Source organism: Acyrthosiphon pisum, chromosome X, assembly GCF_005508785.2.
Source record: "Acyrthosiphon pisum isolate AL4f chromosome X, pea_aphid_22Mar2018_4r6ur, whole genome shotgun sequence".
NCBI lineage: Eukaryota > Metazoa > Arthropoda > Insecta > Hemiptera > Aphididae > Acyrthosiphon > Acyrthosiphon pisum.
The window spans coordinates 87,532,646-87,556,909 of NC_042493.1; the positions used below are offsets into that span (position 1 = coordinate 87,532,646).

At 28.6% G+C, this 24,264-nt stretch overlaps 1 protein-coding gene across 1 annotated transcript in view; it reads left to right on the forward strand.

The window, feature by feature from the left end:
• LOC100167965 (ryanodine receptor) overlaps positions 1-24,264 on the forward strand; it is a 57,289-nt gene that overhangs the window by 22,655 nt on the left and 10,370 nt on the right. Inside the window, exons 40-82 of the mRNA XM_016806461.1 lie at positions 97-246; positions 311-434; positions 731-821; positions 951-1,133; positions 1,717-1,894; positions 1,991-2,205; positions 2,874-3,028; positions 3,092-3,216; positions 3,276-3,473; positions 7,398-7,676; positions 7,754-7,974; positions 8,051-8,141; positions 8,259-8,399; positions 8,459-8,634; positions 8,703-8,871; positions 9,065-9,199; positions 9,274-9,424; positions 9,483-9,606; positions 9,692-9,899; positions 9,961-10,079; positions 10,145-10,255; positions 10,320-10,422; positions 10,502-10,637; positions 10,708-10,789; positions 10,858-11,021; positions 11,096-11,285; positions 13,625-13,740; positions 13,864-14,021; positions 14,091-14,399; positions 14,471-14,629; positions 14,697-14,906; positions 19,235-19,347; positions 20,927-21,020; positions 21,097-21,266; positions 21,643-21,730; positions 21,813-21,992; positions 22,146-22,222; positions 22,292-22,446; positions 22,515-22,603; positions 22,673-22,988; positions 23,774-23,844; positions 23,910-23,975; positions 24,149-24,228. Coding sequence (XP_016661950.1) covers positions 97-246; positions 311-434; positions 731-821; positions 951-1,133; positions 1,717-1,894; positions 1,991-2,205; positions 2,874-3,028; positions 3,092-3,216; positions 3,276-3,473; positions 7,398-7,676; positions 7,754-7,974; positions 8,051-8,141; positions 8,259-8,399; positions 8,459-8,634; positions 8,703-8,871; positions 9,065-9,199; positions 9,274-9,424; positions 9,483-9,606; positions 9,692-9,899; positions 9,961-10,079; positions 10,145-10,255; positions 10,320-10,422; positions 10,502-10,637; positions 10,708-10,789; positions 10,858-11,021; positions 11,096-11,285; positions 13,625-13,740; positions 13,864-14,021; positions 14,091-14,399; positions 14,471-14,629; positions 14,697-14,906; positions 19,235-19,347; positions 20,927-21,020; positions 21,097-21,266; positions 21,643-21,730; positions 21,813-21,992; positions 22,146-22,222; positions 22,292-22,446; positions 22,515-22,603; positions 22,673-22,988; positions 23,774-23,844; positions 23,910-23,975; positions 24,149-24,228 — 6,470 coding nt within the window. The remainder of the gene's footprint in view (positions 1-96; positions 247-310; positions 435-730; positions 822-950; positions 1,134-1,716; positions 1,895-1,990; positions 2,206-2,873; positions 3,029-3,091; positions 3,217-3,275; positions 3,474-7,397; positions 7,677-7,753; positions 7,975-8,050; positions 8,142-8,258; positions 8,400-8,458; positions 8,635-8,702; positions 8,872-9,064; positions 9,200-9,273; positions 9,425-9,482; positions 9,607-9,691; positions 9,900-9,960; positions 10,080-10,144; positions 10,256-10,319; positions 10,423-10,501; positions 10,638-10,707; positions 10,790-10,857; positions 11,022-11,095; positions 11,286-13,624; positions 13,741-13,863; positions 14,022-14,090; positions 14,400-14,470; positions 14,630-14,696; positions 14,907-19,234; positions 19,348-20,926; positions 21,021-21,096; positions 21,267-21,642; positions 21,731-21,812; positions 21,993-22,145; positions 22,223-22,291; positions 22,447-22,514; positions 22,604-22,672; positions 22,989-23,773; positions 23,845-23,909; positions 23,976-24,148; positions 24,229-24,264) is intronic.

Sequence of the window (24,264 nt, forward strand, 5' to 3'; positions counted from 1 at the left end):
CCCCCCCTAAATCTCCGCCTATGGTGTTGACACTATGTTTATAAAATAAATTATGAAACACATATAACATTAAACAAAATATTTTTTTCATTTCAGATGAATGCAATTTTAGGCTTTAAAAATTTGGACAGCGATGATAAAGAAAATTGTTTGATTGGTGATGATCTTCGTGAAAGAATGAACGAGTTTAATGAGAAACTCATGAAGCAAATATCTTTAGTAGCTCTTCAAGAATCAGAAGATGATGTAATTTTAATAATGATATAAAACAAATCTATTTTTCAAAATTGATAATTTTTTGTTATTGTAGAAATCAGATTTGAATAACCTAAACAATGAAGGTAAAATAAAACAGTTCTATAATTTTATAAACGCTGTGAAAGATGAAGGAAATGAAGATGGTCTTAATGAACAAGAAAAAAAAATACCAGAAGGTTAGTTAAATTAAATATATATTTGATGATTTACAAAATAATTAAATACAAACTTATATAATATGACATTTATAAAATGGCATATTTTGTTAAGCCAAATGGATTAAGTATAACAATTTACGTTGAAATAGAAATTGAAATATATACCTAAATGTATTTAAAAGAAAACACTAATTTTTTTTTTATTTTACTACCAGTATTAGATACTAGTCATTACTTAATATTAAAATAAATGTTTAGGAATAATATTTATTGTGTCACTTTAATTCTATTAATTTATTACTAAAATTTTTCAGAAATATTTAGAAAAGTTTTAATATCCACTATAGTATCGTGGGCTGAAGAAACTCAAATTGAAACACCAAAATTAGTTAGAGAAATGTTCAGGTACGATTTATCATAACATGTTTGCTATAATACACGTCATACACTTCAGTCAACAATTTATTACGTATATCACAGGCCATATGTAATGAACTAAACTGAAAACATTTACTAATTTATTTTATTTTTTAGTTTATTAGTTAGACAGTATGATAGTGTAGGAGAATTGATTCGTGCGTTAGAGAAAACATATGTAATTAACTTTAAAACAAAAGAAGACGTTGCTCAAATGTGGGTTGGACTTAGTCAAATCCGTTCTTTGTTGCCTGTGCAAATGTCACAAGAAGAAGAAGAATTGATGCGAGAAAGATTATGGTACGAGTTAATTTTTTATGATACGAATATTAATATTTTTTAAATAAACTTTAACAATCCGAATAACGATTAAAAGGACGTCACACGTATTATATAGTCTCTGTATCACATACGGAAAAGAAAATTTGAGTTCAGCAGTTCTAATGTTGCGTTGTTAAATTCAATATAATATTAGTAAAATTACCTATTATCAATAATAAAGGTAAGAAAATGATGTCTTGTTAGTTTTTCTTACAATATTTGAAATCTTAAGACAGTTATGATACTTTTTAAATGTTATTATTTTATATACTCATTATCTATTAATTTAAAATTTAAAATATCGTAAAAAACCAAGCAAAGAACACATATACATTTTACCTTTAAGTATTTGATAATAGGCCAATTCACTTTAATATTTAAACTAGCAACACAAAATCGGAACTACTGGACGTACGTTTTTAATATGTTGTACTTTCGTAATAGTACTTGTTATAGATATTTCAACAATAATATAGTTATGCAGTGTTACTTAACGTAATAGTAATAATAATAGTACTTTTATATTATTGATATTTTTTTATATCTTAAAATTATTTTATAGGAAACTGGTAAATAACCACACATTTTTCCAACATCCTGATTTAATAAGAGTTCTTCGGATGCACGAAAATGTTATGGCCGTCATGATGAACACACTAGGAAGGAGAGCTCAAGCCCAATCACAGCCAGGTGGAACACCTGTAACGGGACAAGACGGAGAAATCGTTCCAAAAGAAAAGGTAATATTACATATGGATATGGTTATTTCAGCAGAATACTATTGATACTATTCACGTAGAAATTGAAAATGTGTTTTAATATATTATGTACAACAGGATACATCGCATGAAATGGTCGTAGCTTGTTGTCGGTTCTTGTGTTACTTTTGCCGTACATCCAGGCAAAATCAAAAAGCCATGTTTGATCATTTTTCATTTTTACTAGAAAATAGTAACATTTTACTTTCTAGACCGTCATTAAGAGGAAGTACGCCACTCGATGTTGCTTATTCATCGCTCATGGAAAATACTGAACTTGCATTAGCGTTGAGGTATGTAAGAATAAAATCAATCATAACAATATTCACATTGAAAGAGGTCTGTGAAAAAATTAAATTATTTATAAAGATATTTTTTTGCATCGAGAATAATAATTATAATTTATTATATTTTCATGATTAGTCTGTATATAATAATAAGTTTACCCAGGAAAAAATTGAAAAATAGTTATTTTGATTTATTCATTATATTTAAATGGATTTTCACGACCTTCTAACATGAGTATCAATGCCTACTATAACGTCGTACTAACTGATTTTTTTGTCTAGTATTTTATACTCTTATTTTTTGAATCTGATTTTGTTAATTATAATTTATTAATGTATAACAATAATTTATTGAAAATCATATATTTCGAATATCATATTTCTGGTATTTTAAAAAAAAAATGAAAAGTGTATGATTATTTAAGTAAAAGTATTCATTCAATTTATAAAATTGTATCACAATATCAGTACCGTTTATAGCAAAAGTTATTAACTCAATGAATACTATAAATAAATGTGATCGTCCAATAAAAATAAAAATTATTGGTCAGAATAAAAATTCGTATGTTAAGCTATTTCCTGTATAGACTATTTATTACTAAATAATTTTACATTATCGATTTGAATATTATTTACTAATTATTTTTAACGGTAATTTTGAATTATATTTTTAGGGAACATTATTTGGAAAAAATCGCGATATATTTGTCTCGGTGTGGTTTACAGTCGAATTCAGAATTGATTGAAAAGGGATATCCTGATTTAGGCTGGGATCCAGTAGAAGGGGAAAGATATTTAGATTTTCTACGATTTTGCGTTTGGGTCAATGGTTTGTAATGATAAATTATCTTTAAACTACAGTATAATATTTTGTTAAATTATTTTCAAACAGGAGAAAGCGTAGAGGAAAATGCCAATTTAGTTATTCGATTGCTTATACGCAGGCCTGAGTGTTTGGGTCCTGCATTAAGAGGAGAAGGAGAAGGACTTTTACGTGCCATAATTGATGCTAATAAAGTACTATATTTTTTGTGTTATTTTACAAAACTATCTTATTATATTTCAAACTATTTTAGATGTCTGAGAGAATAACAGAACGGAGGAAGTTCTTAGAAGAATCGGGAAACCAAGAGAATATTCAACTAGATCATCCACTTCCGGAATCCGACGAAGATGAAGATTATATTGATACAGGAGCTGCTATTTTAAACTTTTACTGTACTCTTGTTGACTTACTAGGACGTTGTGCGCCGGACAGTTCGGTAATATCACTGGTAAGAAGAACGAATATCTAAATACATTTTTATTATATATATTTTTTTATACACCTTATTCTTGATACCTATATATCTCTTATTAAACAATATTTGCTTATAATTTTAACTATTACGTTTACCATTACATTTAATTATAATAATTAAATGATAAATAATAATACCAATTTTTTATTTAGCTGTTTTTTATCATTTTTAAATTTTGTATCCTATTAAGATATTTTTTAATTTAATTAGGTTTTTTTGTTTTTATTCATTTTTGACCAACTTATTTTTAGGAATAAATAAGAGAGAGATGACTTACAAATTTTAAATTCGTGCTTACAAATTGCACAGGATGATTTGGAATAGTCTTAGTTCAAAAAGTTCGATAAAGCATGGCCAACTTCTTTTTAAGGATAGTTAAGGGAAGGGTGACTTACACATTTTAAATTTGTGGTTACAAATACTTACAAATTTTCAATGCCGTTTTGGCATTGTCAAAAACTTTGATCCGCTAAAACGGCCAAGTTTCGTGGAAAGCCATGATTTAAGCTTTTGAGGATGATTGAAAACAGTTGTACTTACAAATTACCAAATTTTGCATACTTAAACTTACAAAGACTTACACATTTTCGACAAAATTTGGAGCCAATATTTACACATTGTGCGGCCAACTTCATGGATAGTATATGTATTTAGTTTTTTTTTTTATTCCCCTTACACAATATGCGTGCAATACTTTCAATAAAAAGTTATAAAAATATTCCCAATAAATAATACTACTTTTATAAATATTTGTATAATTTAAATACCTAACATAATAGCATAATTTAAAATTAACAGACATTATTACGTATACTTAATTTAATACAATTTCTAATTAAAATATCTCGAATATAACCTTGCAGCACGGGATTACAATGTTTCTATCGATACTTCATGTCTGTCGTAAGTGGTAATTAAAATTAGGTTGCGTCAGGTCGATCGTTGATAGCTGGTTTATAATACGTCAAAAGAATGCGATATTTAGAACTGAATATAGGCGGTCATATTGGATGTTTTTAGAGACAAAAGGTGATGGGCAACAACAAAGATGGAGTAATTAATAGCCGGAGGAACGTGTGACGGGTATCAGCCAGACTTCTGTAGTAGTTGCACCAGTTATGTGCACCGTCCTACCCAACGCTCATGATGGAAAGTATAGGGAAAGCAAATACACCTCAGGATTTAAAACCATGCTAACTTATGGGTGTGAAGTAAAAATTAAGAGAAGGTTCATGGAATGTATTAATTGATAGAAGTAGCGGACTAGTTGGTGTATTGAATAGAATAAATGTGATTATTTTTTGTGTTTAGGAAACAAAGTGAAAAGGACTAAGAGAAAAAGAAATTGGTAAGGGGTATACTATACTCTGGTGCATACTACTATGAGCAATGGATTGGGTGTGATATTTATATGAGAAGATAGGAAACGTGGTAATAATAATAGTTAGGAATACATCTAGTCTGTACATAAATATAGGTGCGTGGTATTTCGCTATACAATGAACGTATGACGTGTGCGGATTTTGTCCATCGAACATTTTGGAGTCGACATCATAAGTATAAAGTTTTTTGATGCAGCCAAAGTGTACATAGAGGTTATGGTTTTGGAGGAATGAGATGGGAAAAATAGTAGACACTAAAGTTTGCACAGGCGTATAAGTTAGAAATCATAAACAGTTGTATAGGAAGCGAGAGGAATATTATACAACACATAAGAGAGAAGAGGAATATATCACTTGGGTATATATAGTTTTATATGAAAAAGAGAGAGTTTAAAAAAGTGTTAACATTTTAAAGTTATTTTAGAAGAAAGATTATTGACATTACATAGGTTTCTGGTATTAAAGTTGTGGTGTAGAGAAAGGATAGTGATCAAGATGAAAGCAATGAGCAATGTTAGACAATGAGCCAAGAATTAAATGGTAAAAGCTAACAGATAAATATGAACAAAAATGTGTAACTGAAGTATAAAGTCTGAAATAGGGCAGAAAATGTATTTAAAAGTAGTGCAGTTGATATTGTTGATGAGAATATAGGTAGTATGACACAGGATGGTGGCTGTAACATAATAGGGTACAGGAAATAATAGCAAAGATAAAACCTTAATTTAAAAAAAGGCAGAACGATAGATGGAGGATGAGTAGTTATATAAATTAAAAGACTAAATAAAGAATCAAATAGTGCAGTTAGAGCAGCAAAAGTTAAGATGACATGTATGTAAGCTGAGAATAAAATAAAGAGAATTGGAAGTTGAATAAGACACGAGTAAAAAGTACCAGGATTTTCGGAATGTTTGGTATACCGCGAAACGGGCTTATAATACAAATCTGACGAGTTATGAGAATGTGAAATAAAGACGGAAAAATTTGTACGAAGTGCAATTGAATGGAACATTTCTCAGGTAGGAAATTGAAAGAGGTAGCGTGGAATCTTGATATCGTGGACGTAAATAGTGAGGAGGAATGTGGTTAGAAAGTAAAAGAAGAAGAAAACGGTAGGATGAATTAATGGAATTCTAAAAGAGGTATAGATGATGTTAAGTGATTTCAGCAATAGGCAATTAACTGGATTCTTTCATAAGATTTTAGCCAAAAAGGAAAATGCAAGATTAATGGGAAAAAAGTATTTTGGTACACATTTTGGAAGACAAGGAAGATATACAAGTGTGTTGAAATTATAGAGGTACAAAACATATAAATATCAAAGAATGAAAATTTGGGTAAAGTTGATTGAAAAGTGAGTATGAAATGAGAGTACGATTTCGAGGAATCAGTTTGGGCTTATGATCGACGAATAGAACAGATTTTTTGTATCAGACAGATTGTGAAGAAATACAAGGAGATGAAAAGGTATTTTTGTATGGTGTTAACTGTTTATAGATTTGAAGAAGGCTTTTGAGATTCTTGAGAGGTATTGTGGTAGACGTTAAGAAGGAAATAAGTACCAAGAGCAACAACAAGAGAGAAGAATATATATGGAGAAACGTAAAAATTTAGAGTGAGATTAGGTGCGCACGGGGGTTCATTGTTGAGCCCGTACTGGCTTACTGGTTCTCATTAGTAACGGTAGTAATAGTTAAAGTAGGAATAAAACAGAGGCAATTATTTATGCTTTTAGAGGAAGTAAAAGAGATATTTATGGAGCGAGGCATCTATAAACTACTATCAATATAATTTAGTAAATACTTAGGATTGGTGTAAAAAAGAATGATGTTTTAGGGATGACATCAAAAATAAAAACTATGTGTGGATAAATGAAGTGGATGGAAACGTCAAGTATTTTGTGTGACAGCAGAATGCCGTTGAGATTAAATGGTAGATCTCATAAAGCAGTTGTGAGGCTAGTCTTGTTGTATGGATTGGGATTTTTGTGGACTATAAAACAAAACAGTAGTTAAGTTTAACAGATATGAGAATGGTAAGGTGGCTGTGTGGAGTAACTGGGAGGATAGAATAAGAAATTAATTAGTTAGGGCTAGTAGTTTAGGCATAGCATCAATTGTAGACAAAATCAAGGGGAATATGTTGAGATGGTTTGATCATGTTATTAGGAGAGGTGGCTTGGAGGCAATGAGAGTGGCTATCGAAATGAATGTAAAAGGAATGTTGGGGAGAATTCCATAAAACACAATAAATCTAAAACATAAATTATAAATCTTCCCAAACATCGATATCGTAATATTATGTACCAATGAGGACATAATGTATATTAAGATTTATTTATACTTTATAGCTATTGTGTATGTAGGCTTAAAACCTTTGTAGTTGAATCTTTTTTACCAAAGATATATATTAAAAAAAAGCTATATTTGTTATGTGAACACTAGCTTTTCAATTCAAATTAACAATATAATTTAATACCAGTAAGTTTCTATTTATTTATTTATATTTTGTAAAGGGAAAAAATGAATCTTTACGAGCAAGAGCCATTCTTCGATCATTGGTACCGCTCGAAGACTTACATGGCGTTCTTAGTCTTAGATTTACCCTACAGAATCCAGCTGCTGGTCAAGATAGGCCAAAGAGTGATATGCCTTCAGGGTTAATACCAGGACACAAACAAAGCGTTGTTCTATTTTTAGAACGTGTGTATGGTATCGAAATGCAAGAGTTATTTTTCACATTACTCGAGGAAGCATTTTTGCCAGATCTACGTACAGCGACAATGCTTGACAGAGTATTACATTTTTAATATTAGTATTTATAAACAAATTAAATAACTTACTATATTAACTGTATTCTTTAATTGTATAGAATGACGGACTTGAATCAGACATGGCATTGGCAATGAATAGATATATTGGAAATTCAGTATTACCATTACTCATAGGTCATTCGAAATTCTATAGCGAGTCCGATAATTATGCTAATTTATTAGATGCAACGTTACACACTGTATACAGATTATCTAAAAATAGAATGTTAACAAAAGGACAACGAGAAGCTGTTTCAGACTTCTTAGTGGCATTAACTAGGTATTTAGTAAAATAAAAAAATATTTAATAATAATTGATAAACGCCATCATAAATATAAATTGTAATTACTTTTAGTCAAATGCAACCAAGTATGTTATTAAAACTACTGAGAAAACTTACAGTTGATGTTTCAAATTTATCGGAGTATACAACTGTAGCACTTAGAGTATGTATTTATAAATTTAAATGTTTCATATTAATTTGAAATACATGATAAAAAATATGTATGTTAAACATTACTTATGTTAGAAGTACATTATATCTGTTAAATCATGTGTTGTAGTTGTTAACTTTGCATTACGATCGGTGTGCAAAATACTATGGGTCAACAGGCGGTCAAGGAATATACGGAGCTTCTAGCGACGAAGAAAAACGATTAACGATGATGTTATTCAGTAACATATTTGATTCTTTGTCAAAAATGGTATATTTTGTTTTTACTTCGGATTGCATACAATTTATAAATTTTCTTTTAATATATAGGACTACGATCCTGAGCTTTTTGGAAAAGCATTACCTTGTTTGTCAGCAATTGGATGTGCTTTGCCCCCAGATTATTCATTATCGAAAAATCATGATGATGAATGGTATGGATCAAAACAAAATATTCAAGGCCCTTCCGATGGACCTTATAACCCACAACCAATAAACACGAATAGGTATTTTCAATAAATAGGTTTTTTAAAATTGTAATCAAATTGTTTTAACTGTTGGTTATTTAATTTAGCATTGTTCTTGATAATGACTTGAACTCCATTGTACATAAGTTCTCAGAACATTATCACGATGCATGGGCAAATCGTAAATTGGAAAATGGATGGGTTTATGGTGAACAGTTTAATGATGTCAATAAAAGTCATCCTCGGCTTAAACCATACATGATGTTGAGTGAATACGTAAGTTTTAATTGTAATTTTAGTTGAAAAAATAAATATAGTCATTGTATACTACTATCGTATATTACTTTAAATTAGCCTTTAAAAACGTTACCTATGTTTAATAATTATATTTTTTTCCTGAATAATTTATATTTAAAAATGAAAATAGTATTAACGTTATGTAAATTAATTCTTATATCGATTGTATTAGGAAAAAGAATTGTACAAAGAACCTGTAAGAGAATCTCTCAAAGCATTACTTGCAATAGGATGGAGTATTGAACATTCAGAGAACGATGCACCATTGAACAATAGAGGATCTGTTCGACGTCAATCAAAATCTAATGTGTGTAGTTTATTCATAGGTATCATATGTTAGCGAATTATATAATATTGAATAGGTGTAATATATGTTTGTAGGAAAATGTAACACCATTTGACTACCATCCAAATCCCATAGACATGACTAACCTTACACTCACCAGAGAAATGCAAAATATGGCAGAAAGGTTAGCAGAGAATTCCCATGATATTTGGGCTAAGAAGAAGAAAGAAGAAGTTATGTTGTGTGGTAAATTTTTGACTATTTTGCAATAGAATCCTAAAAAATAAAATAATTTTAAATTTAGGAGGGGGTATTCATAATCAATTGGTTCCGTATGATTTGCTAACTGATAAAGAAAAGAAGAAAGACCGAGAACGCTCCCAAGAGTTTCTTAAATACTTGCAGTACCAAGGTTATAAATTACACAGGTAGATGCTCAAAATCATTAATTTTACTATTATTTATAGTATTATTAAATCAAGTTAAATAATTATGTGTTATTGTTATTTTTAGGCCTAACCGTAATGGAGGACCCTCAGAAGCTGAACAATTGGCTGCTGCGTCAACAGGGGAACTTCGATTTTCATATAGTTTGCTTGAAAAATTGATTCATTACATTGACAGAGCATCAATAAATATGAAACTTTTAAAACCTTCGGGTACATTTAGCAGGCGTTCTAGTTTCAAAATATGTACAAGAGATATTAAATTTTTCTCCAAAGTATGTCTGAATTTCATTCTTATTACGAAATATACAAAGTATTACCTTTTACCAATTTCAGGTTGTGCTACCGTTAGTTGAGAAATATTTTAGCACTCATAGAAATTACTTCATAACGGTTGCAACGGCTTCAAGTGTCTTGGGTGCAGCTTCGTTAAAGGAAAAGGAAATGGTCGCTAGGTAAAGTAATTTTTTTAAATGGATATTTGATATATTTTATGATTCATAACTATTTTGTATTTTAGTTTATTTTGTAAGTTAGCTAATCTTTTGAGATCTAAATTAATGGCCTTCGGAGCTGATGTCCGTATAACCGTACGATGTCTACAAGTACTTGTCAAAGCTATTGATGCCAAGTAAATTCAAAAATTGTTAGAATAATACAAATGTACGTTATAATATTATATTTCATATGTATAGATCACTCGTGAAAAACTGTCCGGAATTTATTAGAACTTCAATGCTCACATTTTTCCATAACATTGCTGATGATTTGGAACATACAATTCAAAATTTGCACGATGTATGCACAATTATTATACAAAAACAATTAATTCAATTAAGACTATCAAAATATATTTTTATGATTTTACTATTTTTAGAGTCGTTATTGCTATCTACGAGGAACTCATTTGAAAACATCGACTTCACTATTTTATGTTAATGACGTAATTTTGCCAGTCTTGTCATCACTTTTTGATCATTTAGCTGCATACGAATACGGAAACGAGCTATTGTGTAAGAAATATTGATACAATTTAATGTTGTATTATACAACTTAATTATTTGTACATTCTGTTTAAAATAGTGAACGAAATTCAAGTAGCCGCTTATAAAATGTTGAGTAGTCTGTATACCCTTGGTACAGATACATCTTTGACACATGATAGGTAATAAGAAAATGTAAAATAAAAATATCATAGATATAATTTCCTACTAATAGTTTATTGTAATTTAGAAAATATTTAAAAGTACAGTTGGAAAGACATCGTCCGGCTTTCGGTAGTTGTTTGGGTGCATTTAGTTCAACATTTCCCGTGGCTTTCCTTGAACCTCATCTGAATAAACACAACCAATATTCACTTCTTAATCGATTTGCTGATAGTTCATTGGAAGCTCAAGGTAAATCTAATTACAATATTTAACAAACATTTTGTTGTATAACCAATGGGCAATGGGGTGATTTTGTTTTTTAGATATAATGTCGAGAATGGAAGGCACTATGCCCACTCTAGAAACGGTATTAAACGAAGTTGATCAGTTTATCGAATCAGAAAAAACATACGCAGACGCACCACATATAATTGATGTTATTTTACCATTGTTGTGTTCATACTTACCGTACTGGTGGGCACAAGGTCCAGATAATGTTGCTCTGACCACAGGGTAACTATTGCATTACTTAATACTATCAACAAAAAAAATTGAAAAGAATAATCAAAAGAAAATCGGTCATATTTAAAATAGTTAAATGTTGCGAATCTTAAATCAATAGACCGTATATTAATTTTTTTATAATTTGAATTTCATTTTTAATTCCTTTAAATTATGAATCAATAGGTAATTTTTTGTAATGTATCAGTATAGATGTAATTTTCACGGTTAACATTTGTTCAACATTTAGTAAAAGAAATTAATGATTTTATATAAAATAATAGGTCTGTATAAAATTAAATTACGGACTTAATTTTATTACCATACCCAATGATAATATAGGAGTTTGACTATAAATTATTAGTTTAAAATATATACCAAAAACATAAAATCACACAAATAGAAAACAAAAGAAAAAAAACGTATATTCCAATAATAACAACCCCGTTCAGATGGTCATTGGGCAGTGATTATTTAGACTATATAAATGTTCAGACAAGTGAATTATGCGTTGCTGTCCTAATATAAACTTAAAATTACTGGCTAAATCTAACATAACTAACAATTATTTCATAGCAATTTAAATTTATTAGTTTACATAATTAGAAAACAACAATACATGATCAACAAAATATGTTTAAGTAAAAAATAATATTACACAAATACGTCATGTAAGATAGTGAAACGATATTTCCCAATACTCAGTTTCAACTCCGCAATGTCCCTAAATTGCCTGTATAATGCGCCGTCTTACAAATTATACTTAAGTGGATGTTACAGTGACATATTTTGTTGTCTCAGTCTTACAAGTTACAACTGCATAACATAGACAATTTTATGCTCAGCAGATAATGTTTATTTTCGTTAGTTTAAAAATTAGAGTAAATTGACCTCTTATACGACTTAAAAGGCAAGATTATCCAGGCAATAACATAGGCTTTTTATTATATTTTAATTTTAAAGCGAGTTATGAGTATTAAAAAATTGTAAATTGTTTGATCATCTTAAAATTCTCAGAACTCACTTTAAAATTAAAATTAAATAAAAAAACCTGTGTCATTTCTAATATAATAATTTTACCTTTAAATTGTATAAGAAGTGAATTCATTTTAATTTTTAAACTAACGGAATTAAAGATGATCAGCTGCTGAGTGTGAAATTGGCTATATTACGCACTTGTAAGACGGAGACAACAAAATATCTCACTGTAACGTCCACTTAAGTAAATCCGGACTGGAGATATAAGTCTAGCGTTAGATTTATGCCCCATGACGTTGGATAGTGATGAGTGGTGTGCGTGTTTTCTATATATATAAAAATGGAGACAAAAATGTATAACAATTCATCAATCGAGAACGGCCGGACCGATTTGGCTCAAATATTTTTTTTTAATGTTCGTAATTTCCAGGAGAAGGTTTATACGAAAGACAATTTTATGAAAATCCACCGGAAAAGTAGGAAATCTGGATGTAAAAAATACAACAGTGGCGCAACAGTGATTATATATTGGTTACTATTGGTAATCGGGCATGGTTGTTGATTTGTATTATTTTTTTTGTCAATATATATATATATATAATTCTATACTTTATTATATAAAGAGGAGTTGTTAGTTATCGTTGTTGAAAGTAATCTCTGGAACTACAGAACCGATTTCGAAAATTCTTTTACCAAACCTTCGAATTAGTATGGACGACCAACGAAAAGAATATTTTACTCATGTCCAAATGTATTTTATAATTGTTTCAAATATACGGCAATAGCATTGCCGGGTCAGCCATCTTATACCATTATGAAAAGCCCGTGTCACGATGTTTGTCCGACAAACAAAACGATAAATTTGGTATAACATTGATACTCTAGATTGAAATCATACACTTACGTACAAACAGCACGGGGTCCGCGATCTACCGCAGGTAGATTGCCAGCCTGATTATATACTGCTACGAATCAGAATTTTTACTCCGGGCAACGAAAAAGTTAAGATACGTTTTGAACGCCATCCACCAAATATTAAATAACGAATTAAATAAATTTTGGGTCATATAGAGTTGGTACATTTAACGAGCAACGAAGTGCACGGGGTCAGCTAGTATATAATAAATATTATTGAATTCATAATAATGTATTATTATAGAGTTTTTAATATACGTAAATAATACATTTTCTAAGATAATTTTCACGAAGGTCTTCAACTTACAAGAGTTACAAGCACATTAAATACTTAAGCACATATACTACCCCAATATTTATTTTTATTACTGCTTATAATTCCTATGATGGGAACGATTGATTGTAGTGATTTAATAGTCAATTCAATAAATTATTATAAATAGTAATATTAATTTCAGTAATCATGTCACAATGGTGACTAGTGAACATATGAACTGCCTATTGAAAAATGTTTTAAAATTAATAAAAAAAAATATTGGGAACGATAACGCCCCTTGGATGACGCAAATTGCAGGTTAGTTTTATCAATTAGTAATAGTTACTAATTGTACCTATTATTTTATCAAAACGTGTAAAACTGATGAACTAATAATAGTGAATTTCATAATAAATTATAATATTTTCAATACCATTGCAGCTTATACACAACAAATAATTATTAATTCTTCAGAAGAATTATTAAAAGATCCATTCTTACCACTTGCGGAACGAGTTAAAAAACGTACAGAAACGTTGTACCATAAAGAAGAGTCGTTAAGAGGATTTATAAAATCGTCTACAGATGATACGTCCCAAGTATTTTATTAACCTAATCTGACCTTTATTATTTATTGATTATTATATACCTTGAATTTTTTTTTTTAGATCGAAGCTCAAATACAAGAAGATTGGCAATTAGTTGTTAGGGATATTTATGCGTTTTACCCACTCCTCATAAAATACGTGGATCTTCAACGCAATCACTGGTTACGTAATAACATATCAAATGCTGAAGATTTATACAATCACGTATCTGAAATATTCAACATTTGGTCCAAATCTCAATACTTTTTACGGGAAGAACAAAACTTTATTTCTGCGAATGAAATTGACAACATGATACTTATTATGCCAACGGCTACACGGAGATCGGCTGTTATATCAGAAACATCGTTAGGCGGATCAACTGGAAAGGTATGATTCAACGTTTTATTTTTATCCGTTTGTATAGCTTATACTCAGCTTTGTTTATTTTTCATCAATAGAAAAAGAAAAAACATAGGGATAAGAAACGTGACAAGGAAAAAGAAATTCAAGCATCATTGATGGTTGCTTGTCTTAAACGATTACTGCCAGTTGGTTTAAATTTGTTCGCAGGAAGAGAACAAGAATTAGTTCAACATTGCAAGGATAGATTTTTAAAAGTAAAAACATAAGTAATGAACAATAACAAATAATATTCTTATGTTTGTTTGATTAAATCAATTCCAGAGAATGCCAGACTACGACGTGATACAATTTGTCAAAATTCAATTGACATTACCCGATAAATTGGATCCGGCTGACGAAATGTCCTGGCAACACTATTTATACTCAAAGCTAGGAAGCAAAAAAGGAACTACTGAAATTAAACCACAACAAGTCGATGAGGTTGCGGATAGAATTGTCGCTATGGCTAAAGTTCTTTATGGATTACACATGGTAAATAATATAATTTGTACAATTATAATTTTTTTAATACGTACTACATGATATTATGTTACATGCTAAAAATGTCAACTGGTTATCCAATGAAATAAATTGAACTCTTAATAGTTTTCTCTCTCTCAAAAAGACATCCCAATGAACCAATAGAAATTAATTTAGCATATTTTTCTCAAATAATTTTTATATTAAATTGAATATTGTTAATTATATTTTTACCCAATATTGTTTACAATTGAAATTGAGTTTAACATATACACCCAATATCGTAAATCATACAAATATTCATTTAAAATTACGTTTTGATAAACATGCGTTATAACTTTTCCACTTAGTTACGCAGTTGTAGTCTTAGGCCGGGATGCATAAACGTTCTGTAACGACTTACAGATCTGTGCTTGAACGCTCGGTAAAGTTACCGGTTTTGTAAATTATCGGCTACCGGACCTGTAAACTGCAGATAAGATCTTGCATCTATAACTACTTATAGATCGGTAAAATTATTATTATGATAAGAAAAACTCATAGCTTCTTATGGCCTAATTTATTTGGTAACCACGGTTATCAATAATTTAATATTTCTTTATTCAATACTAGCATAGTTTACACAATCATTAAAACCTTACAGGGCCGGTAAATTACAGAGTCAGTAACAAAATATGTACAGGCTGTTCTTTATGGGACCCGGCCTTAGATTATGAAAAAAAAAATTATACACCTAAATAACATTTAAAATACCTATAGTTTATTTTTAAAATAATTTATAATTTTATAAATGGTTTTATTTTTTACCCATACTTTAAATAGGATAAAAAAAATATATTTATATCTTACCTTATTTTTGGATATTATGTCGTTGTCAATTATTTAAAATACTTATACAGTTAATGTAGTTTTATTAAAAAATAAACCTCTTAAGTTTTGGCCAATTTTTTTATAAAGATAAACGAAGGCTATGCTGAATTAATCAGACCATGCAAGTGCATACCATTTTAATATTAAGTCTTTGTTATGCGTATGTGATACTTTTTAGCTGTAAATGTATACAAGTTTATTTATTATTTGGTAACAATGGGCGTAAAAAACATAAATTTAAAAGTTCATGAGAATTAAAAATATATATATATTGTAAAGCCGTAGGTATTCATTTTTAAGAGCCATTAAAGTTCAAATATTGATGACATAGGATACTTAAACGTATCAATAACGATTTATTCTCAAATATGTTTTATTATTTTGTTATTATTCAAATAATATTAATCGTAGTACACTAGTATCTAACTTGAAACATTAGGTGTACTATTATCCATCTTATACGTACTAAGAAATTATATGAGAATTTAAAATATTTAGATTAGTTTTAAGCTGTTAACAAACATTTGAAATGTTTGAATTGTTTTAGTTATTTTTTATAAATGTATATAAAAAAAATGTGTCCTAAAATACGATTCGTCGTAAGTTATGATTATAGTGGTTAAAGAATATCGAAAATAGCTACATAGGTAACATATTTAAAATAAAATTTTGACAAATTTTGTCAGAATCACGATAATGTACAAATTATTAGTGAAAAATTTATAATTCAATTAGCTTAGACTTTTCAATGTAGTACAAGGTTCCTCGTAAGATAATCTTGCGCCATTCTTAAAATATCAAAAAACATATTATACACTATTTTTTATATAACAATTTAAAGTGTACATTTTTATAAAATTGGTTATTTAAATGAAAAATTTAGTTAAATTGTTGTAATTTGAAAAATATTATTCATAGACATATTTTAACATAACAAAGCGTGACATTTATGGGTTCCAAATTAAGAGTAAATGCAATACAGTAATTATTTTTTCATTCTTTAATTTCAAATACCAACCTACAATATTAAATTTAAAGAATATTAAACGTTACTTTTTAGTATTTATATTTTGTGTATATTATTTATATTATGTATACTGTATACTCTGTTTATCCAGAGATCAGAGAGTCAAAAGACTACGTTTTATCATGCTGGACAGAAAATATTAAACATTTGTATAGGTCGGTACTTCAGAAACAGATACAAAATTAAAAAGTTGAGGGATAAGATGTCAAATTTTAAAACTTTTTTTTAAAAGAATCTTCATTTTAGAATGTCTGTCAATAATAATATTTATGATGTACTATTCTATATATAATTCAGCCTAATTTTTATTCAATCTATCTAAACTATATAATACGAATCAAAGGAGCAAAAAGTTATCGAAATTCATATGAATTATCTGTATTTGTTTGTTGTGGCTCAATTTCTTTTTTTTCTACTTGGTATCCACACCATTTTAGATGAATTTTAAATTTACTGAGCATCATTTAGTGGTATCATAGAGCTTGTCTCTTGTCAGAAATTTGCCAGTCACACTCAAATATTTACCGTACATATACACATTTATTATTTTTCATATTAACTGAAATAACTGCTCAGGTTATAATGTTGAATACAACACAATTTGGTGAGATAAAAAAAAATACTAACAAATAATAATCACTAACAAATATCGTAGAATTAGTACGATTTTTAGTATACAGTATTTACTCGCTGTACCTATTACGATTTACGAACAGTAATTACAGTTACGAAAATTACTTTTTAAAGTATTATGTAATAATAATATAAGCCATGCAATTGTTGCATTTAATCAGTAATGAAATGAATACTTGAATATAATGTTTATCGGTGTTATTGTAATAGGTAGTATAGATTTGGAGTAATGTTCAAATTCAGCTGTCATTCGCCAGATGATATTAAAGAGAATAATTAAAATTAATATTTTAATATTTAAATAGTGTTAGTCATTGTAGAATATAGAGGCTCAATCATCTGCTAACCTGATACAACATAGCATCTTAACATATAAATATATAATTACCTTATTCAAAGTGTAGTTTTACATATTTTTACTTTTTATCATATAATATACTATTTATATGCAGTATGAATGTATTATGTACTTGCTAACATATATATATACATATATTTAATTTTATACATAAATACACAATACAATATTATATTGGAATAAATTAATAATCAAATACAATAATCATTACATTATTGTGATCCAGGGACTGGAACCTTTTGAAATTATCGGTATTGGTTCCGGTACTGATTCTCCAAAAATAAAATAACTGTTCCAGTTAGGTTCCAAATAATTTCAGTGCCGGTTCCAGATAATTTAGTTACTAAAAAGTATAATAATTTTAAATACCTACCTAGGTATTCAAAATGTGGGTTTAATTAAAAATTAAAATAACCTATTTAATTTAAAAATTCCAGTTCGGGACCCTACTTTATTTATTAAAATAAAGGTTTCGGTTCCGGTTCCGGTTCTTGTAGGTTCAGTTCCAGTCCCTGTTGTGATTAATAGCAATATACAAACTTTTAAACTTGCAAATTAAAATTAAAACTAATTATCCACATAATATACTTAGATAAAATTGTTTTTTTTTATTAAGGGGATTCCACCCGGTGATTTTCTATCCTTGTCTAACACACGCACGACATAGGATTTTAGACGTGTTCTTTCCAAACATACCAATTAATCTAATGCAGCGATAAAAGTTCCAAAAACAGATTTAAATTTTTGTCAAATCTACTTTAAATTGTCTTCCCATTTTTAATATTATCCCCTCCGTTATCCCCTAAATTCTAAAAATGTTATATAAAAAAATTGTCATAATTCAATTTTTGGAGAAGTTTAAATTAAGAAATCAAAAATGTGGGAAAGCCAATCTCAAGCAGACTTTACAACAAATACAAACATGTTTTTAGAACTTTTATTGCTGCATTACATCAATTAGTATGTTTGAAAAAGAACACGTCTAAATTCTACAAGGTGCGTGTATTAGACAAGGATAGAAAATAACTGAGTGGAATCCTCTTAAATTATAATTCATAATAATTTAACCGCATTAATTCATAGATTTAGTAAGTATTGGCATATTATATAATATTATAATTTAACATTGTTAACCTACTCTAACGAATAGGTATTAGTTACAGAGTAGGCACACAACTTAATAGTTACATGACTTATATCCATTGACAAATGTATCTATATAAGATAGTTTTCAACATTTTCATCTCCTTTTAATAATATGATATAGTATAATCTTAAATAAAATAAATTATTTAATTATGTATGTAGATACACGCATGTCTATGCATTTTATTTTGTTAAACTTAATTGCGAATTAATTTTTATAATCTATAAACTGATGTCTAGGTAGATTCAAAGTGAAGTAGCTCAACGCAATAACCTAGTTAGTATGTTTTTTTTTTGTTTTGCTAGATTGATCATCCTCAGCTTCAAAGCAAGGCGATTTATCGATCAGTTGTATCGACGCAACGTAAGAGAGCCGTAATTGCTTGTTTCCGACAACTCTCACTCCACGCTTTGACCAGGTCTTTTAGAGGCTTTTAATATTATATAATTCATCCGTTGTGTATTTTATAGAGCCTATTTTTTTTACAGCTTTCCTATAATTAATTATAATGATTTTGTGTTATATTTTTTGTACACAATTAATAATAATATCGGTTTTTTCGTTTGCTTTGCAGCTTAATAAATTAATCGCCCGTTCAAATAAACAAGTATATTATATAAAAATATATTTTATATTAAGTAATTTACTAATTCTTTGGATACTGTCCTATGTCATTTACAGTGATTATTGATTATTATTAATACTACCTACCTATATATATATATTATATTTATAAAATTAGTGTATGTTAAGATGCGTACTCGTATGTTATATTTAAAATGTGTCACGTCTTTTTGCCTCTAGTCATGTGCTGTACTGTTTTATTGAAGGTACCTACCTAAACCTACTCACCTATATCTATTAGCTACTACCTACCTGGTGTTGTCAATTATTATCCTTATATGTCTAGTGATATAAACAATCAGCTAGTGTCGTAGCCAGTTGCACGTATCCTCATAATATATAGGTACCCCAAATATAAGCATTGTAATATTATATAAATTCTGAATTTATATAATATTATAATTTAATTCACATAACATATCGGTATAACATATCGGATATATGTAATATATCATTATAATTATACTACAGTATTATATGCATGTAGAACAGATATTAGTATATTACATAGTACCTAGATACCTAGTTAAAATAAATTCAAATGCCACTTCGTTTCTCCTCTAAATATAATCCTGGCTACGGTACTATAATAATAAATATTAAGCCGTGACGTCGTTTTATCATATACCTAAGTGTGTGTACCTAACCTTATTTTTTTGAAATTGTATGAAATATGTAGTTGTCCCACAATAATAACCAATTGCATCGGCTGGGATGGAGAACGATATTATCGGTTGCCAGAAAAAGAGCCGCTATAGCCTGCCTTAGAATGACTCCAATATACTGCATAAAAAGGTACCTCTAACACTCGCTTGATTTTAATTAAATACTCAATGTCTCTGCTGTGTAAGTTATTAATTATTAGCTTCGGTTTACCAAAATTATTTTGTGTGTTTATTTTTTAATTACCTATCATAGATATATTATAGTTCATAGATGCACTATAATCGTAATTGATACTATATGCATGTATGTACAACAGGTATACAGTAGATTATCATAATAATCAAAAAATCAACGGGAGCACAAAATGAACCTAGTATAAATCTAAGGTTTTGATCAAATTTGATATAATCAAGATATATATACATATATATATTTATACTACACGTCTACACCTATAGCATAATGAAAACTTCAAGGGTGATGAAAAATTCTTCAATACAGGGTTATAAAGAATCTACTGTATACAATAATAATAATATCAATAAATCATAAAATATGAATGTATATATTATGTTTTTTTTTTTATTAAATTTGCTTCATACAATTTCACAAATAATTACCTAATTAATAATGCTGTTAACTTACTTGAACTACTGTAATTATTAAAATTCCTTTAAAATACAACTTTGGTCATTTAAACATTTTAGACACCGTGCAGTAAATATATTCGTTCGTTCATTTTACGAACTTTGGCTTCAAGATGAAAATATTGGACAAGAAGTCATGATTGAAGATCTCACAGTTAGTTTCAGTTCTAATCAATATATTTTGGTATCACATGTCACAAAACTATAAAATATAATTCGTTTTATTTTAGCAATCATTTGAAGAGGCGGAACTTAAGAAACGTGACAAGGAAGAAGAAGAAGGAATGGCAGATCCGCTAAATCAAATGGTTACTACTTTTTGCCGAGGAGCCATGACCGAGAGAAGCGGTGCTTTACAAGAGGACCCTCTTTATATGTCTTATGCGGATATTTTAGCTAAGTAAGTATACTTATAATTTTGTAGTAGTTCTATTTAAAGACATGTCTGGTAGAACTACAAAATTAGTATAATAATTGATAGTTAAACGTTATAAATTATAATAAACATTACAATGTTAAAATGTATACCTATATATACGATTTAAGTTAAATAATATATTTTATGTGTTTAGCTTCACGTTTTACTGAAAAGAAAAATCTCGTATAGCCGTACAGATATTGTTTTATTTTATTAATTATATTTGCTTTAAAATAAATGGTCTAAAACTCAATTTAATTTTAAGCAAATAATGTGTAATAGTATTTTTATCACAGCTTTAACTGATCACACATATTTTTTACTTAATCACGTCGAATAATATAAAATTTCCCTGTAGGTCTTGTGGTGAAGAAGAAGAAGAAGGCAATAACGAAGAAGAAGGTTCAACTGGTAACGGAGAAGAAGAAGGCGGCGCTTCTATCCATGTAAAGAAGCTATACTAATTGTGTTGTTAACTTAATGTTACCTACCTAATATCTAATGTCTTCAATATAATATTACACATAGGAACAAGAAATGGAAAAACAAAAACTGTTGTTTCACCAAGCTCGATTGGCCAACCGTGGTGTCGCAGAAATGGTTTTGTTGCACATATCAGCCTGCAAAGGTATACCTAGCGAAATGGTTATGAAAACGCTTCAATTGGGAATCGCCGTTCTCCGTGGTGGTAATTTAGAAATTCAAATGGTAATTATAATTGAGAATCATAATGAATTTTTCTTATCAATTATAATATGTTCATTAACTATCATACATTGTTGATATTACAAAAACATTTTTTAAATATAAAATATTTATCTTAAATATTTAACGTTTAATAATAAAAGTACTTTATAATAGGGTATGTTAAATCATTTAAAAGAAAAAAAAGATGTTGGATTTTTTACTTCAGTTGCTGGTTTAATGAACTCTTGCAGGTACTACTATTTGAAATAAAAAAACAATTATATAATGATCCATTCACGAGTTTTACTTTTATTTTTTAGCGTTCTTGATTTGGACGCTTTTGAAAGAAATACCAAAGCTGAGGGATTGGGAGTAGGATCGGAAGGCGCTGCTGGTGAAAAAAATATGCACGATGCCGAGTTCACTTGTACTCTATTCAGATTTATTCAATTAACTTGCGAAGGCCATAATTTAGGTATGAAATAATTTTTTTTTATTTTTTTTTTAAGTTATTCTTAAATGTTTACAAAATGTTTTTTTTAGAATGGCAAAATTATTTAAGAACACAAGCAGGAAATACTACGACTGTAAATGTTGTAATTTGTACGGTGGATTATTTACTTAGACTTCAGGTATAAATCCGTATTAAAATTTAAATAAATATCAATGCTAACCTAATCTATGACCGGTCATGATTTCAGGAATCTATAATGGATTTTTATTGGCATTATTCAAGCAAAGAGCTAATCGATCCAGCAGGAAAAGCAAATTTCTTCAAAGCAATCGGTGTCGCCAGCCAAGTTTTTAATACTCTATCTGAAGTAATTCAAGGACCGTGTACTCAAAATCAACAGGCCCTAGCTCATTCCAGGTTATGGGATGCCGTTGGAGGGTTTTTGTTTTTGTTTTCGCACATGCAGGATAAATTATCGAAACATTCTAGTCAAGTAGATTTGTTGAAAGAACTTTTGAATTTACAAAAAGATATGATTACGATGATGCTGTCTATGTTAGAAGGTAATAAAAAAAGGATAAAAAACACATGTCTGATTTACTTTATAGGATAATAATATGTACTTATATTCGGAAATGAAAGAAAGTTAGATTTCGTTTTTATGACTGAAGTCCAATACTAGGTTAATAAAAATGTATTTTATTAAAAGAAAACTTAAACTTTACACCTTATTTAATTAACAAAATATTTTGTTATTTAATATGTACTTAAAGTATATTATGTTAAAATAACTTTATAATATTAACTTCACAATGGAACATATTATGAGGACATGCGTTATTTTTACCGTTTTCTCTAATTATTATTATATCTACCGATCTAAAAATGTTGTATGGTCAAGAAAAAATAAAATACAAAAACTATGTGCACTGTATTACATACTATTATACAAAATATTCTAAACAATTAATACAATTAATAACAATTTGCAAATTAATGAGTTAAACTGGACTAGATAGGTATAGCCTTCTGTTGTGATATTACTTTGTTAAAACAAAATTTTGATTAATATATTTCAATATCAGATTTGATGACTATTCTGAGAGAATAGGTAATAGGTATTATAATGATATAAGGTACATAGACACATGTCTAAATACATATTTCTCATGACATATAATATAATATTATGATTATGATACGAATATACGATATAAATATAATATGATAGATATGTACATATTAAAATCATTGAAGTTGTATAATATGGAATCAATTAATTAATTCTATGTGTTACTTATCATACATTTTATCTATTCAACTATAAAAACAAATGTTAATTGTACAGGTAACGTTGTTAATGGAACAATTGGTAAACAAATGGTTGACACTTTAGTAGAATCGGCGTCAAATGTCGAGGTACATATTTTTCGTATAAAAGTTGAATTCAAAATAACTAATTATACTTTTATTTTTAACTCTAGTTGATATTGAAATATTTTGACATGTTCCTGAAACTTAAAGATTTAACGAGCTCAGCAAGCTTTACGGTAATGTAATAAAACTCAATATAATACTGATTATTAAAATTATAACTATACAATTATAATAGATTTTATTTGGTCTGATTAACGTAGTTGATGTTGATCTTACTGACGTCTATTGTGCGAAAACAAATTACATCGATAATATTTTTCTTACTAGTCTTTGTTATATTTTATAGGAAATTGACCCCAACAACGATGGTTGGGTACATCCAAAAGATTTTAAAGAAAAAATGGAACAACAAAAAAGTTATACTGCGTACGTCTTGCCATTTAAAAAAATAAATACAATTTA